Below are 15,437 nucleotides of genomic sequence, written 5' to 3'. Positions count from 1 at the left end.
GGTGTCTGGAGGAGGGGGTGCCGGCTGGGTCACGCGCTCCCGGGTCCTTGGGCTCATTCCTCCCTCCCTCTCTCTTCCAGATCGCCTCGCCTGGGTCATGGCAGCCGCAGCGGATCTCCGGCAGCGAGGCCGGCGCTTGGCAGGCTGGTGACGAGCCGGCGTCCGGTTTTGGCAAGGCAGGCTGAGTGGCTGGAGCCGGGTTTCAGCGCAGGGGTCCCTCCCGTGATGGCCAAGGGACAGTAGAAGCCCCTCGCCCTCCAAGAGGCTCCGGAGAGCCAGCGCCGTTGGGACAGCCATGCCGGTGCTGACGTTTGGCGTGGCCGACTACGCCATTTTCGTCCTGCTGCTGGTCTTCTCGGCCGGGATCGGACTCTTCTACGCTCTCAGTGGTGGCAAGCAGAGAACCACGCAGGAGTTCCTGCTGGCCAACCGCAGCATGGGCTTCTTCCCCGTGGCCCTCTCCCTCCTGGCCACCTTCCAGTCGGCCGTGGCCATCCTGGGCGTCCCCTCCGAGATCTACCGCTTCGGCACCGAGTACTGGTTCCTGGGGTGCTCCTACTTCCTGGGGCTCCTCATCCCCGCTCACGTCTTCATCCCCGTCTTCTACCGCCTGCGCCTGACCAGCACCTACGAGGTGAGTGGCAGCGGGTGGGGAGCCTGCCTGGGTATGTTGAGGGTCTCCTTGGAGATGAGCTGGCCGGCAGATGGGGTCAGAATTGGACCCCGGCCCTCTTCCCTCGGGGTCTGTCTCCCGCTGCAGCCAGGACCAAGGCACAAAGGGGGGTGCTCTTTTGGTGTGGTGGAACTCCCTGCCTCTTGAAAATCAGGCTTCATTGCACTCTTTTCGGCACCTGCTAAATACATTCTCTTTTTTATATAAAACTTTCTTTATTTGCTTTTTAAAATTAAAATTTTACAGAGATGTATCAGACATAAAAACAAGATTCCAAAGAATCTCCTGGACTTCCCTCCTTCCCTTTGTGGGTCCTATTATTTATCATTTCCTTCTGCATCTTTTATGATAGTCGAAATCTTTCACATCTTCATTGTATTCAGAATTCTCCCTGAAACTACAAGTGATGTTCCAATCCTACTAACAAAATATTCTCACTTAGACAAGCCTGTTCAGGCGTCTGAAGAGTTGGTCTGTTTTTATCTTGTTGTCATTTTGACTTTTTGAAAGTCTTACACTGTTGGTGTTATTAGTAATTCTTCTTGCTGACACTTTTATCGCATTGTCTCCTTGGCAAAACTGCCTTGGGGTGTTTTCCTGGGGGGCGCTGCTGAGTCGAGTCCTGCAAGGAGGCCGGCTGGCTTAGAGCCCCACTGGGAGGCCAGCAGTTGGAGGGCTCTGGCTGTTTCTGGGGTCCTCTCCTCCTCCCAAGTGGTGCCTGCAGCTGGGGGAAGCATATGAGGACGTGGGGGACTGGTGGGGGTCAGGAATGCTGCCCCAGATGCCCCAGGAGAGCAGGGGGGTTGCCCAGGGGTCCTTGGGCACCATCTTGTGGGGCTCCTGCCCTCCCACTGACAGGGCAAAGGCTGCGCCTGGAAGCAAAGCCATATTTGCTCTCTGCCCTACTGAAACCCCCAATTCTCTTTGTCGCCCCACCCAGTACCTGGAGTTGCGGTTCAACAAGGTCGTGAGGGTGTGTGGAACAGCCACCTTCATCTTCCAGATGGTGAGTACAGAAAACCACCCTGGTCTCTCTGCCTCGTCAGTCGTGGGGAAAAGGAGGCCTCTCCTTTTTAAGCTTCTGCCACAAGCTCCTGGTCCTCCTGCTTAAAGCTTTCCATGTCTCCCTCCCTCCCTTCTGTCTTTTCCTCCTTCCTTCCTTCTATTGTAGTAATTTATGTATAGGTTGGGGGGGGTTGCCCCTCCAGCAGATATCATGCACATGCAGCCCACTACCAAAACCAGCACAATCGCTTTTGTGACTTTTGTGACTTGTCCCCACAAAACACTTCATCACATTTTCTTCCTATCTATTCAAAGGGCCTCTGCTGCACGATGCCAAATGTAAGAATTCACTGATCAATGTATCTATGTACTGGCTCACTGGGAAAACTTCAGAAATTCCTATAGACCTGTGAGCTCAGCTCCTCAGCAGCCCCTCTGCCTGAGGGATAATCCCTGGCATCCTGATACCTGAGTGCCAGACAGGTAGCCATTCCAGAAATAACAAACCCAGATGAAGACAAAAGGGTGGGATGAACTTGGCTGGGAAAGAGGGAAATGTAAAGATCTCTTTTGTTCCACTTGAGGGGTGTTTGGTGGAGGGCAAGGGGAACCATGGGGCAGGGTCCAGGATGCTCAGATTACGGCCACCAGACCTCCCCTTTCGTGATGTAACCGTGATGTATGAGTGATGTAGTTTGGGGGGGTGTAACATGGGGATTAAAGGTAAATGGACCCCTGACCAGACGGGCCAGTCGTGTCCGACTCTAGGGTTGTGGCGCTCATCTCGCTTTATTGGCCGAGGGAGCCGGCGTACAGCTTCCGGGTCATGTGGCCAGCATGACTAAGCCGCTTCTGGCGAACCAGAGCAGCGCACGGAAACACCGTTTACCTTCCTGCCGGAGCGGTACCTATTTATCTACTTGCACTTAACGTGCTTTCGCACTGCTAGGTTGACATGCTTTCGAACTGCTAGGTTGGCAGGAGCTGGGACCAAGCAATGGGAGCTCACCCCGTCGCGGGGATTTGAACCGCCGACCTTCTGATCGGCAAGCCCTAGGCTCAGTGGTTTAGACCACAGAGTCACCCGTGTCCCTAACATGGGGATTAGCAGCTAAAAAAAGTTTGGGTTCTCTTTTGTTCAGGGCTTCCATCTTGTTCCACCTGGTGGCAGGTGGGAGTCCTGTCGCAAAAGACTTCAATCAAGACCAAGCTGACTGGCTGCTGTTTTGCTCTGGTATTCCCGGCTGGTGTCCTTGGTTTTTGTCCAAGGGATCCTCAGATGTCTCCATTAACAGATCCTTCCTTCGTTTTCCTGCTACACTTCCTTCCTTCTGTTACGGCTAAAATCTGGGTGCGGGGCTACTCTGCCACCCAGCTCATCGGACTAAGTCCGTGGGTCCCTGCGGAAGAAAATGAGCTCAGCCGGACAGGAGCAAACTGCAGAAGATCCAAGTTTATTGCGCAACAGGTTCAAGGCAAGATTGAACAGCGAGAAAGGGGTGACATGAACTTTTGAAACTCCCTCCATGTCCCAGAATACAGTGCAAAACACATCCCAGTTACATCATGAATACATTAAGGAAAGGTTGGGTTACACAGATTACATCATGAATACATTAAGGAGAGGTTGGGTTACACCGGATTAACATATGGAGGAGGGAGGGGGGAATATGCAGAGCTGGAGATATGCGCAGATAAGCGCTTCCTGAGTGCCGGTGATGAGAAGACAATGGTCCATGTATGCATAGTCTGCCACCTGGCATTGCCCGGAGGAAAGGCTTGGCAGAGTGATTTGACAGGATTAGGGTCTTGACACCTTGCTTGAGGATTATGGAGGACAGGGGAGGTGTCATGGAGTCCTAGAGAAATTGAGCAAATTGGCACGTTGATTTTCTATGAATTTTATAAATTTTAGTCCCTTTTGACATTGACAATTGGAAATAAATTGATATATTGTAGCGAAGAAGAAGGTGAAGAAGACATGCCCCCCCCTTTCCGTAACACTTCCTTCCTTCCTTCCTTCCTTCCTTCCTTCCTTCCTTCCTTCCTTCCTTCCTTCCTTCTTGCCTTTCTCTTCTTCCCTCCCTCCCCTTCCTTCTCCCCCCCCCACGGTCTTTTCCCCGTCCTTCCATCTCATTCTTCCTGCCTTGGCTGTGGCGCTCAGTGGTTGGGACAGAGCAAGTCCTTCTCTCTCAGCCTCCCTCCCTCGCAGGGCTGTTGTTGGGCAGGTGGGGGAGGGAGGGAGACCCTGCGGGGGGGGGATCAAGGTCACGATTCTCCTCTGGAGTCGGCTCCCCCCCCCCAGCATGTGGGGCTGTTGTCAGTTTTACGGTGCCTCATCCTCCAACCTCAGGGTGGCTCACAACCCAAAAAGGCCCTGTGGGGTCCAGTTTACAGTGGGGCTGTCTTTCTCCCCACAGGTGGTGTACATGGGGGTCGTCCTCTACACCCCAGCGCTGGCTCTCAATGCAGGTGAGGAAGTGGACCTGATCCCGGGGGGCAGGGCTAGAGCTGGAGCTGGAGCATTTTGGGTGGTCTGGGGGCAGGGAAAGTGGGCAGTTTGGACCCAGCCCCCCACTTGGGGGGAAGGGGGGGCTGATGCTGGGCTTCTGCGCTCGAGGGGCAGGCGCTCGGTTGCTGGGCCCCTCCCTGAGGACTCTTGCTTGCTTTCAGTGACCAACTTTGACCTCTGGGCCTCTGTGCTGACCATTGGGCTGGTCTGCACCCTCTACACCGCCCTGGTGAGTAGGGGCCCCGCAAGGGACAAGGGGCAGCCTGAGCCCCAGAGATTCTGGGCTGCAGGAGGTTGTGGGCTCCACAGGGCCCCCAAAAGGGCAAATTCTTAACCACCGGCCATGAACAGAGTGGCCCCTGATTGGGGGTTGGCTAGATGTCCCTTGGGAGTCCCAGCTCCACAAGTCCATGATTCTGGGGTGGGGCTGGAGGTGCAAGTGGCCATGCGGCCCCTGGAAAAGTCTGGACTGGTGGCTTCTGGCCCCCTTGTTCCAATAAGACCACCCCTAGGGCCCCTCACCCTATAAAATGCATTGCAGTGTCCAGATGGGCAGGTTATAAATTATTATTATTTATACCCCGCCCATCTGGCTGAGTTTCCCCAGCCACTCTGGGGAATATTATTTATTTATTTATTTATTTATTTATTTATTATTATTATCAATATTATTAGCAGTTTGCACTCCCCACCAAGGAAGAGAACGACACGAGAAAATCCAAGACAGCAACAATTAATTCCGTGCTTATTCAAAATCCCATTTAAACCACAGAATGGATGGACTTGATCAGGGAAGCCTGGTATTCAGGGCCCCCCTCAGTGTGCCTCTCAGAGCCCCCCACAAAAACCCATTGCCCACCCCCCAGGGGGCAGGACCACCCACTGTGGAAACCGTGGGACAGTGGAATTGCCCCGAATGTTGCCCCCCCATTAACCGCCCCCTCCTTCCCTTTGCAGGGCGGCCTCAAAGCCGTGATCTGGACGGACGTTTTCCAGACCTTTGTCATGTTTGCTGGCCAGGTGGCCGTGATCGTGGTGGGCACCGTCAAAGTGGGGGGCATGGGGCGCGTCTGGCAGCTGGCGGCAGAGAAGGGCAAGGTGTCCGGCATCGAGTAAGTCGGGGGAGCGGAGGGGGGGCTGGTCCTTCCCATAGCTGTCAACTTTTCCCTTTTCTTGCAAGGAATCCTATTCGGAATAAGGGAATTTCCCTTTAAAAAGGGACACTCTGACATTAAGGTCCGTCTGCTGCCCCGTGGGATGGGCCCAGCAGAACCCAGAATCGGGGCCCCGGAGCCCCTGGCCTTAGAGCCACGGGTGCAGATCCTTCCCTTTACACTACACCTCTGCGCAAGGAAAGCCCATGGGGAAAGGATCTGGGGGTCTTGGTGGACCCCAAGCTGAACCCGAGCCCAGAGGGTGATGCAGCAGCAAAAAAGACCAGTGCTGTCCCAGGCTGCATCTGCAGAAGTCGAGGGTCCGGATCAGGGGAAATCAGAGTCCCGCTTGATTCTGGAATATTGTGTCCAGTTCTGGGCACCACAATTTAGGACGGATATTGACAAGCTGGGAGGTGGGCAGAGGAGGGAGACCAAGATGATCAAGGGTCTGGAAACGAAGCCTTATTAAGAATGGTTGAAGGAGTTGGGCATGTTTAGCCTGGAAAAGAGGAGAGGAGAGCCATCTTCAACTATCTCAAGGGCTGCCCCATGGAAGATGGAGCAAGCTTGTTTCCTCCTGCTCTGGAGGGCAGGACTCGAACCCATGGCTTCAAGTGACAAGAAGGGAGATTCTGAATAACATCAGGAATAACTTGCTGGGGGAACGGACTCCCCTTCCTTGGAGGTTGGATGGCCAACAGCCAGAGATGCTTGAGCTGTGATTCCTGCGTTGTGGGGTGGGGGGTTGGTCTAGATGACCCTTGGGGTTCCCTTCCACCATCCTCTGCTCCCCTTCCCTCCCCAGCCTGAACCCCGACCCTTACGAGCGGCACACCTTCTGGACCCTGGCCTTTGGGGGCGTCTTCATGATGCTCTCTCTCTACGGGGTCAACCAGTCTCAGGTCCAGCGATACCTCAGCTCTCGATCGGAGCGGCAGGCCGTGCTGTGAGTGGGGCGCCGTGGGGCGGGGTGCTTGGGGTACGTGGGGCTGAGGGGCCCAAGGTGACCCGTCTGGAAGCAGGAAGGGGGCAGCTGGGAGGAGGCTGGGGGTCAGCCTAAGGGTGTCCTGGGAGAGGGAGGGAGCTATGGGGGGGCTGACCTCTTTCCCTGTGGAGCGTCTGCCTGGCCACTGGACCAGATTTGCCTCCTTTGGCCTGATCCAGATGCCCTCGTGGAGCCTCTAGCTCCAGAGGCAGTCTATCTGGATTCTATGGGGCCTTTTGGGTGAGAACAGGGTGCTGGGCCTGATCCTCCTCCCTCTTTCTGCCCCCCCTCCAGGTCTTGCTACGCAGTCTTCCCCTGCCAGCAGCTGGTCCTCTGCCTCAGTTGCCTCACCGGCCTGGTGATGTTCGCTTACTACCAGGAGCATGAGCTGAGCCCGGAGCAGAGCAGCGCCTCCTCGGATCAGGTGGGCCAGGCGCTTGCTTCCCCCCGTCAAAATCCCGGAGAGGCATTGCGGCTGCCGCTCAGTGCAGGAAATACTGTTGCACAAAAAATTGGGGTGGGCTTTTGCAGCCCAGCTCCGCATCCAGGGACCCAGGACCCCCCAAGTGCGTTATCGATCAGAGAAGAATGGGGGGGGTCTCTGTCCCAGCAGCTGCCCCAGATGATCTTCGCAGGCTGGTTTCCGTTGGGGGGGCAATTGCCCACCCTGAGTTGCCCCCTGATTTGCATCTCCCCCCTCCACTTTGCAAACCTGTACTTCGGTTTATTATTATTATTATTGAAATTTCCCAACAAAATTTACCATAATCAATACTAAAAACAAAAAACAGAAACACAAATTGCATTTAATAGTAATAATAATAATAATAATAATAATAATAATAATAATAATAATAATTTATTTATACCCCGCCCATCTGGCTGGGTTTCCCCAGGCACTTTTACATTTCTATTCCCGCCCCCCTCGGCTTCCCCCAACTTCCCTTTCCGGTTTATCACATATTCATTTCTTCTGTGTGTGAATTTCTATACCTTATATATTGAAATTGAAATCATACCTTATTGACACATTCTTAACATTTTAGCCTCGTATTTATATTTTCTGTTTATATTTGTCCGTTGTAAATGTATTACTTGAATCCTGCCAGTGAGTTCATTTCAGTACATTATTTCTGTATATACATCATAAAAGGTTCCCAATCTGTCTTAAAGTCCTTATCTTAAGCTTTGCCATTTCCGCGTGTTCCATCCACTTTTCTTGCCATTGTTCTTTCATCACTTTTCCACCTTTGAGCTAATAAAACACTTGCCGCTATTGTCATAGACATCAATAAATTCTTCTTGTCTTTTGGTCACTCTGGCAGATGGTCCTCTACTTCGTGATGGACGTCCTGCAGGGAGTGCCCGGCCTCCCTGGCCTCTTTGTGGCTTGCCTCTTCAGCGGCTCCCTCAGGTGAGCTCAGCAGGCAGGCAGCCCTTCCTTCCTTCCTTCCTTCCTTGGGGATGATGGTACTAGAACCCTTCATTATTCTGAGCACAGTTCAAAGTGTTGGTGCTGACCTTTAAAGCCTGAAACGGCCTGGGTCCAGTAGACCTGAAGGAGCGTCTCCACCCCAGACACCGGGGTCCAGCTCCGAGGGCCTTCCCTCCCTTCGAGAAGTGAGGCTACAGGGAACCAGGCAGAGGGCCTTCTCGGTGGTGGCACCTCCTCCCATCAGAAGTCAAGGAAATAAATAACTATCTGACTTTTAGAAGGCGTCTGAAGGCAGCCCTGTTTAGGGAACCTTTTAATGTTTGATGGATTATTGTATTTTAATATTCTGTTGGCGAAACCCAGCCAGATGGGCGGGGTATAAATAATAAATTATAATTAGGATTAGGATTAGGATTATTATGGAAGGACCAGAGCGCAGGGCTCTGCACGCAGGCTCTGCCAGGTTCGGTCCCTGCCGGCAGCATCTCCAGGGAGGGCTGGGGGGAAAGACCCAGGAGGGCAGCTGCTGCCGGCCAGTGTCGACATTATGGAGCCTGTGTTCCTGCTTAGATCTTCCTTCGGAAACATGAGGACTAGAGCCTTGTGTTTATTTCCAGGGAAGTGCATTGCGTCTCCCGGAAGGGCTCTGCCCAAGGGGCTTTTTTTGCCCCCTTCCCTTCATCTGACCGCCCCCCCCCCCCCGCTTTGCCTCTTCTCTCGACAGCACCATCTCCTCCGCCTTCAACTCCTTGGCCACAGTGACCATGGAGGACCTGATCCGCCCTTACGTGGCCAGCATCCCCGAAGGACGGGCCACGCTCTACTCCAAGCTGCTAGGTAAGCTGGCCCTGGGGGAGAGGGGTGGGGGGCAGGCAGCTCCACGGCTCCAGCCACACGGCCCAGGGGTGCCCCTGCCTCTCCTCTCCCTCTGACTGGACCCCCTTCTCCCCCCAGCTCTGGCCTACGGACTCCTCTGCCTGGGCATGGCTTACGTCTCCTCCATGATGGGTTCGGTGCTGCAGGTAAGGGGTCAGTGGAGGGGGCAGCTGGGGAGGCAGGAACTAGGTTTGGAGGCGGTGCACGTTGATTTTTTAAAATAATAATTGGGGGTTGGTCTGGATGACCTTTGGGTTTCCCAACTCTATGGTTCTCTGATTCTCTCCCCGCTTAGGCTGCCATCAGCATCTTTGGCATGATGGGGGGCCCTCTGCTGGGCGTCTTCTGCCTGGGCATGTTCTTTCCTTGTGCCAATTCCATGGTGAGTATTGCTGTTTATTTTGGGGGGGGGGATGTTAGGAGCTGTTGTGCCCTCACGCCTCTTTCTCTGGGGTCAGGAGCCTTCCCTTCCTCTCCCCACACCCCAAAGGGGGCAGCCAGCATTGTAAATGGCAGAATAGCTGGTGGGGTTTTTTGTGGGGGTGGCTTGGCCTAGCTTGCAAGGGGGGGGTGTCAGGATCCCCTCAACACTGTCTTCCTTGCAATGGGATATTGCTCTGCCCAAGGCAGGATGGAGAGCAGCGGCGGCTGGGAATATGCAGACATAACATTTTACAAGGACAGGACCAGGGACAGAAAAGTCGTCACAAACAAAAGGAATAAGGATATAGTTTGAATGTTTCACCTATGGGTTTATAAATCCTTTAACGTGTCTAGACGAATGGATGTCGTTAATATTGCAGTTGTTGTATAAGGGATTGTTATTTTGATTGGAATGCAATTGAGATCAACAAGATTTTGGGACTCAGAAACAAAGCTACGTCATCAAACCATTGATGAAGCATGGGGGGGGCACCTAAATTATATAATTTGGCATCTGAACGATTGGGATTTGTCATTGTATTATAATTTGGCACTGTTATAATGAGGCTGCCATTGGATTATTGTAATTGAAAACTAATAAAAATTATTGTCAAAAAAACACACCTTCAATTATTATTATTCCCAGCAGATGTCAAGGCAATAAACAACTATTTTACTTTTAGAAGACAACTGAAGGCGGCCCTGTTTAGGGACGTTTTTAATGTCTAGCGTTGTATTGTTTTTAATATTCGCTTGGAAGCCGCCCAGAGTGGCTGGGGAGACCCAGCCAGATGGGTGGGGTATAAATAAGACATTATTATTAATTATTATTATTATTACTCTCTTCCTCCTCCTCTTCCTCAGGGGGCCGTCGCTGGCTTGGCTGCCGGGCTGGCCATGGCGTTTTGGGTGGGCATCGGGAGCTGGGTGGCCAACCAGGTGTTTGTGCCCCCCGGGACTGGCGTCCCCCAACTGGATGGAAACCTCACAACGGCCGTCATGACGACGCTGCAGACCTTGACGGCGACCCCACAGAGGTAGGGGGGAAGGGGGCCGGGGGACCCCAGGGTGTGTGTGTCTTTAGCTTGAGCCTACTCTTATTTATGGCATTCCTTTTTCCCCAAGGAGGCATCCATGCTTCTCCGTGCTCATTTAATCTGCACAATGAGCCTGCAAGGTAGACCAGGCAGAGAGTGGCAGGGAAGGAGCCTTGTGGCTGGCGGGGGGGGGGGATATGACCCCATTTAACCCCTGCATCCCCCCTGCCCAGAGGTTGGGGTTACTGTTCCCAGGATGCCTTCCAAATGTTTGCTTACAACCTGAACGTTGCTGGAAAGAGAGACGTGGTTGCCCTGAGCGACGGGGCCGTGGGTCACAAGGGATTCTGGGATGCCGCTCTGGAGACTCTCCCTGCGCTGCGGACGGGATCTGAGCCCCCAAAGCCCCCTGCCCCCATCCCAGCCTGGGTTCAGGGCAATTTGTGGTTACAGTGGTACCTCTGGATACGAACGGGATCCGTTCCGGAGCCCCGTTCACATACAGTAGCGAATGCAACCCATGTCTGCGCATGCGCAGGTCACAATCTGCAGCTTATGCGCATGCATGTGACGTCATTTTGACCATCTGCACATGCGCAAGCAGCGAAACCCGGAAGTAACACGCTCCGTTACTTCTGGGTCGCCGCAGCGCACAGCCCGAAAATACTCATCCCGAAGCGACTTCAACCCCAGGTAGGACTGTATTTTGCTGGGGGTGGGGAAATGCCTCCTCCCTCCGCCCCAGGATTTCCTCCTCCTCCTCCTCCTTTTCCTCCCTTGCCTCCAAGCTCCAAAACTGTAGAATTGGAAGGGACCCCTGAGGGTCATCCAGCCCAACCCTCTTCAATGCACAGTTCAAGCATCCCTGGCAGGCAGCCCCCCCAGGAAGGAGAGCCCACTGCATTCCGAGGGAGTCGGTCCCACTGCCCAACGGCTCTTGCCCTCGGATACTCCTTCCGAGTGTGGAGTCAGACTCTCCTTTCTTGCCCCGTGAAGCCGTTGGGTCAGATCCTTCCAGGCAAGCTGCTTCCGCCTTCCATGTCCAGGCAGGCTCATCAACAGGCGAGGGAGCCTCTGGGGGTGCACACTGGCCAACCCGCATTTGCCATATGGGGGTGCAGCACTGGCCAGCCCTAGAGGGTTGCTGTAAGGACGGCTCTGCTGGGTCTGCCCCGGCGGTTGGCTTCCCCAGCGCCCCACTGGGAGACCCCCAAGACCCCCTGCGGCTGGTGGTTGTATAAAAGCCCCCCTCCCATGCACTCTGTGTGCATCTTCCCCGTCTCGGCTGCCCCCGTTGAGGAAGCCCCTCGCTCCCCCCCCCTTTGGATGGGGCGGGCAGATGCATTCAGGTGCCAGCACCTCTTTCATTCTGTGATAGATTTTATTAAAGTTTGAAAGAAGATTTATGAAGGTTAATTTCCAATATCCAAAGATTAAGGATACTGATGTAAATAAAGACTCAAAGCTGAAGAAGGGCGGAAGGAGAGAAGAAAAGAAGAAAGAAGAACTTTCTGTGCTTTGTAGAAAATTACTCAAAACACTCCCTTCAAGATAAACACCTTTCTGCCTCTTGCTGCAGGGTCACGGGGCTGCGCAAGTTCTACAACCTGTCATACCTGTGGTACAGCGCACACAACTCAACCACCGTCATTGTCGTGGGACTGCTGGTCAGTCTCCTCACAGGTAGGTCGGGAGCGCGGGTGGCGCTCGATTTCGTGGTCGCCCCACACAGCTGAGTGTTGGACGATTCAGGACGGAGGAAATTTGAAAGGACTTCTTGCGTTTTGTCGTTAACCTGCGGAACTCCCTCCCTCAGGAGGCAATGATGGCCGCCAACTTGGATGCTTTTAAAACGGGATCAGACAAATTCACGGAGGGGAAGAGGGCGACTGATGGCTCCCAGTCGGGATGGCTCAATGCTTGTGAATCTCAGTTGCTGGGAACCACAGGAGGGGAGAGTTGCTCTTGCGTTCAAGGCCTTGGGGGATCGCTGCCTGCCCCTTGCCGTTGCAGATTAGTGGCCTTCAGCAGAAGTGGGGTGGAATCCTTATTTCATTCCTCTTAGAAGCCTCCACTAGCATTTTATAGTGGGGGTGTGTGTGTTTAATTATTATTATTATTATTATTTATTAATTGTACCCTGCCCATCTGGCTTGGTTTCCCCAGCCACTCTTGGCAGCTTCCAACAAAATATTAAAATAAAATATTGTGACACACATTAAAAGCTTCCCTGAACCGGGCTGCCTTCAGATGTCTTCTAAATGTCAGGTAGTTGTTTATCTCTTTGACATCTGATGGGAGGGCGTTCCACAGGGCGGGCGCCACTACCGAGAAGGCCCTCTAATCTAATAAATGTATAAAATCAAGCCTCACTAATGAATGTAAAAAAGCAGCCTGGAGTTGGGGGCGTGGAGGGCATAAGGGTGAGGTGGGGGGGGTGACGGTGGGGCCCTTCCAACCAGCACCCTTTGTGCGCCTTCGCTGTGCCTTGGCATTCTGCCTGGCACCCGGGCTCATGCTACACTGTGGGTGCCTCTGTTGGCACCCGCAGGACTGCCTCTCTTGGCTCCACCAGGAGGGGGCATGACGCTGCTGGAGCCCAGTAACGCTGCCTTCTCCTCCCCCCCCCCAGGCCCCACGCGGGGGGAGGATGTGGACCCCCGGACCATCTTCCCTGTGCTGCCCCGCCTGTTCTGCTGCTTGCCGGCGAGGTACCGAGAGAAGCTGCGCTGTGGGGTGTGCAGCCCCCAAGAGGTGAGGTATTCTGCGTGCGCCTTGAGGGGGGGGGGAGTTCTGGGAGGGGGCAGGCTGAGCAAGGCGACCTCCCATGCGCTTTGGAGCCCCAAGGAAGCGCACCAAGGGGTTGGAGGGAAAAAAAGGGGTTGCGAAGAGCTCTAGAAAGACCCCCCCAAATTGAGAAAGGGGCGCTAAAGCAGCAAATGCGAAGAAGGGGAAGTGAGGGGGAAGTTTAGTGTCCTGGGAAAAGGGGGCAAGCTCCTGTCCTGGAACCGTTGTTGTTCAGCATCTTTCTAAATGACTTGGATGGCGCTGTGGGTTAAACCACAGAGCCTAGGGCTTGCCGATAAGAAGGTTGGCGGTTCAAATCCCCAGGACAGGGTGAGCTCCCGTTGCTCGGTCCCTGCTCCTGCCAACCTAGCAGTTTGAAAGCACGTCAAAGTGCAAGTAGATAAACAGGTACCGATCCGGCGGGAAGGTAAACGGCGTTTCCATGCGCTGCTCTGGTTCACCAGAAGCGGCTTAGTCCTGCTGGCCACATGACCTGGAAGCTGTACGCCGGCTCCCTCGGCCAATAAAGCGAGATGAGCGCCGCAACCCCAGAGTCAGCCACGACTGGACCTAATGGTCAGGGGTCCCTTTACCTTTTAAATCACTTGGATGAAGGAATCGAGGGGATCTTTGCCCAATTTGCAGATGGGGTAGCTGATGCCACAGAAGTCAGAATCAGAATTCAAAATGACTGTAACGGACTGGAGAACTGGGCGCAAGCTAACAAAATATATTTCCATAGCGACAACGGTCAGGTTCTGCATTTAGGCAGGAAGAACCAGATTCACAAACAGAAGGTTATTATTATTATTAGATTTATATATTGCCCTTCGTGACAAAATCTCAGGACAGTTCACAAGGTGAGGGACACCTGGCTTGCTAGCAGTCCATGTGAAAAGGATCTGGGGGTCTTGGTGGACCACAAGCTGAGCATGAGTCAGCAGTGTGATGCAGCAGCAAAAATGGCTAATGCTATTCTAGGTTGCATCAACAGAAGTCTAGTGTCCAGATCAAGGGACGAAATAGTCCTACTTGATTCTGCCTTGGTCAGACCCCCAGCTAGGATCCTGTGTCCAGTTCTGGGCACCACAGTTTGAGAAGGATGTTGACATGCTGGGAGGTGTGCAGAGCAGCACAGCCAAGAGGATCAAGGGTTTGGGAACTCAGCCGTTTGAGGAACAGTTGAAGGAGTTGGGCATGTTTAGCCTGGAAAAGAGGAGATATGAGAGCCATCTTCAAATATCTCAAGGGCTGTCACATGGAAGAGGGAGCAAATTTGTTTTCTCCTGCTCTGGAGGGCAGGACTCGAACCCATGGCTTCAAGTGACAAGAAGGGTGATTCTGAGTAACATCAGGAATAACTTGCTGGGGGAATGGACTCCCTTGGACGGAGCTGGTGGACTCCGTCAGGAAAAGCTTTCTGCCAGCTGAGCTGGGACTCAGGTTCATTGGAGGTTTGGAAGCAGAGTTTGGATGGCCGCCTGTCAGGGATGCTTGAGTTGAGATTCCCGCGTTGCAAGGGGCTGGACTAGATGACGCTTGAGCTCCCTTCGAACTTTAAAATTCTGTGGTTCTAAGCGATGCAGATGGTTCTGCTGGTGCAGAAAAACCGCATCCCTGCAGAGTCGGAGTTTGACTTGTGCCCTTTCTCTCTCTCTCTGCCAGGACGGAAACTGCTCAGAGCCGCTTCCTCTGACTGTGGAGAAGACCAGCAACGGGCTGCTGAACGGTCTGCCGGAGGGGCTGCCCCTTGGGGGGGGCCATGAGGGAGAGGAGACCCCCGGGGAGGGGGCGGCCCGGCCAGGCGGGATCCACAGCTACATCCTGCGGGAGACAGCCCTCTGAGCGGGACGGCGGGAGCAGGCAGGCGGGGGCGTCTGCGGGGCTTGGCTCTGTTCCGAGAGAGGACCCCCCCAGGGGAAAGGGGGTCCCGGACCCTCCTTGGGGCCACTCTGCACTGGATGAGCACTGGAGGGGGGTCAGGCCAGACCCCACGCCTGGGTGATGGAGCTGCCCTTTGCGGGGTCCCTCCTGCCATACTGTGAATGTGCCAATCTGTTAAGTGAGGGTGGGGGGCTGCTGCCCCCCAAAACTCAAGCACACTGGGCAAGGCAGGAGTGTCTGGGTCCTCCTGCCACTCAAACGCCCTCTGAGCCCTCCAGGCCACCCACCTGAGGCCTCACCAAAGAAGCCCCCCTTCAATGGGGTGGGGGGCGACCCTCTCATTCCATTCCCCCCCCAGCAGCCCTTCCACCAAGTGGGGAGGGAGCACAGACATTCCTCCATCTACCTTGACGACAGCCCCCCCCCGTCCGCTCGTGGGCCTCGTCTTCCCTTCTCCTTTTCTGTTTTCTGTACCCCGTGTTGCACTTCCTCTGAGCGGTTCTGTTTCCCCGGTTCCTTGCCTTTCTGACGATGCTCAGCAAAGGATTTTGGCTGCTGTTAATAAAAATGGTTCTTGTTGCTGCTGGCTGCTTTGTGGGTGGAAACGGGGGGCTGGGGGAGACGGGTTTAAATCCTGCCTCGCTGGGCTGCTCTTGGGAGACC

At 54.2% G+C, this 15,437-nt stretch overlaps 1 protein-coding gene across 2 annotated transcripts; it reads left to right on the top strand.

The window, feature by feature from the left end:
- Positions 1 to 89: 89 nt before the first annotated feature.
- SLC5A6 (solute carrier family 5 member 6) lies at positions 90 to 14,745 on the top strand. Of its 2 annotated transcripts, XM_053383922.1 has the most exons (15): positions 91 to 634; positions 1,614 to 1,679; positions 4,099 to 4,150; positions 4,352 to 4,419; positions 5,148 to 5,302; positions 6,153 to 6,293; positions 6,627 to 6,756; positions 7,658 to 7,746; positions 8,492 to 8,604; positions 8,722 to 8,789; positions 8,939 to 9,025; positions 9,931 to 10,103; positions 11,683 to 11,786; positions 12,736 to 12,857; positions 14,556 to 14,745. In XM_053383922.1, the coding sequence occupies exons 1-15, from the start codon at positions 296 to 298 to the stop codon at positions 14,733 to 14,735; spliced, it is 1,887 nt and encodes a 628-aa protein (XP_053239897.1). In that variant the 5' UTR covers positions 91 to 295; the 3' UTR covers positions 14,736 to 14,745. The 2 variants fall into 2 exon arrangements, with proteins under 2 accessions (XP_053239898.1, XP_053239897.1); XM_053383923.1 differs by lacking the exon at positions 7,658 to 7,746 and having other exon boundaries at positions 90 to 634.
- The last annotated feature ends 692 nt before the right edge of the window (positions 14,746 to 15,437 follow it).

This window comes from Podarcis raffonei, chromosome 3 (assembly GCF_027172205.1).
Source record: "Podarcis raffonei isolate rPodRaf1 chromosome 3, rPodRaf1.pri, whole genome shotgun sequence".
Taxonomy (NCBI): domain Eukaryota; kingdom Metazoa; phylum Chordata; class Lepidosauria; order Squamata; family Lacertidae; genus Podarcis; species Podarcis raffonei.
This window is presented reverse-complemented; position numbering and strand designations above follow the sequence as displayed.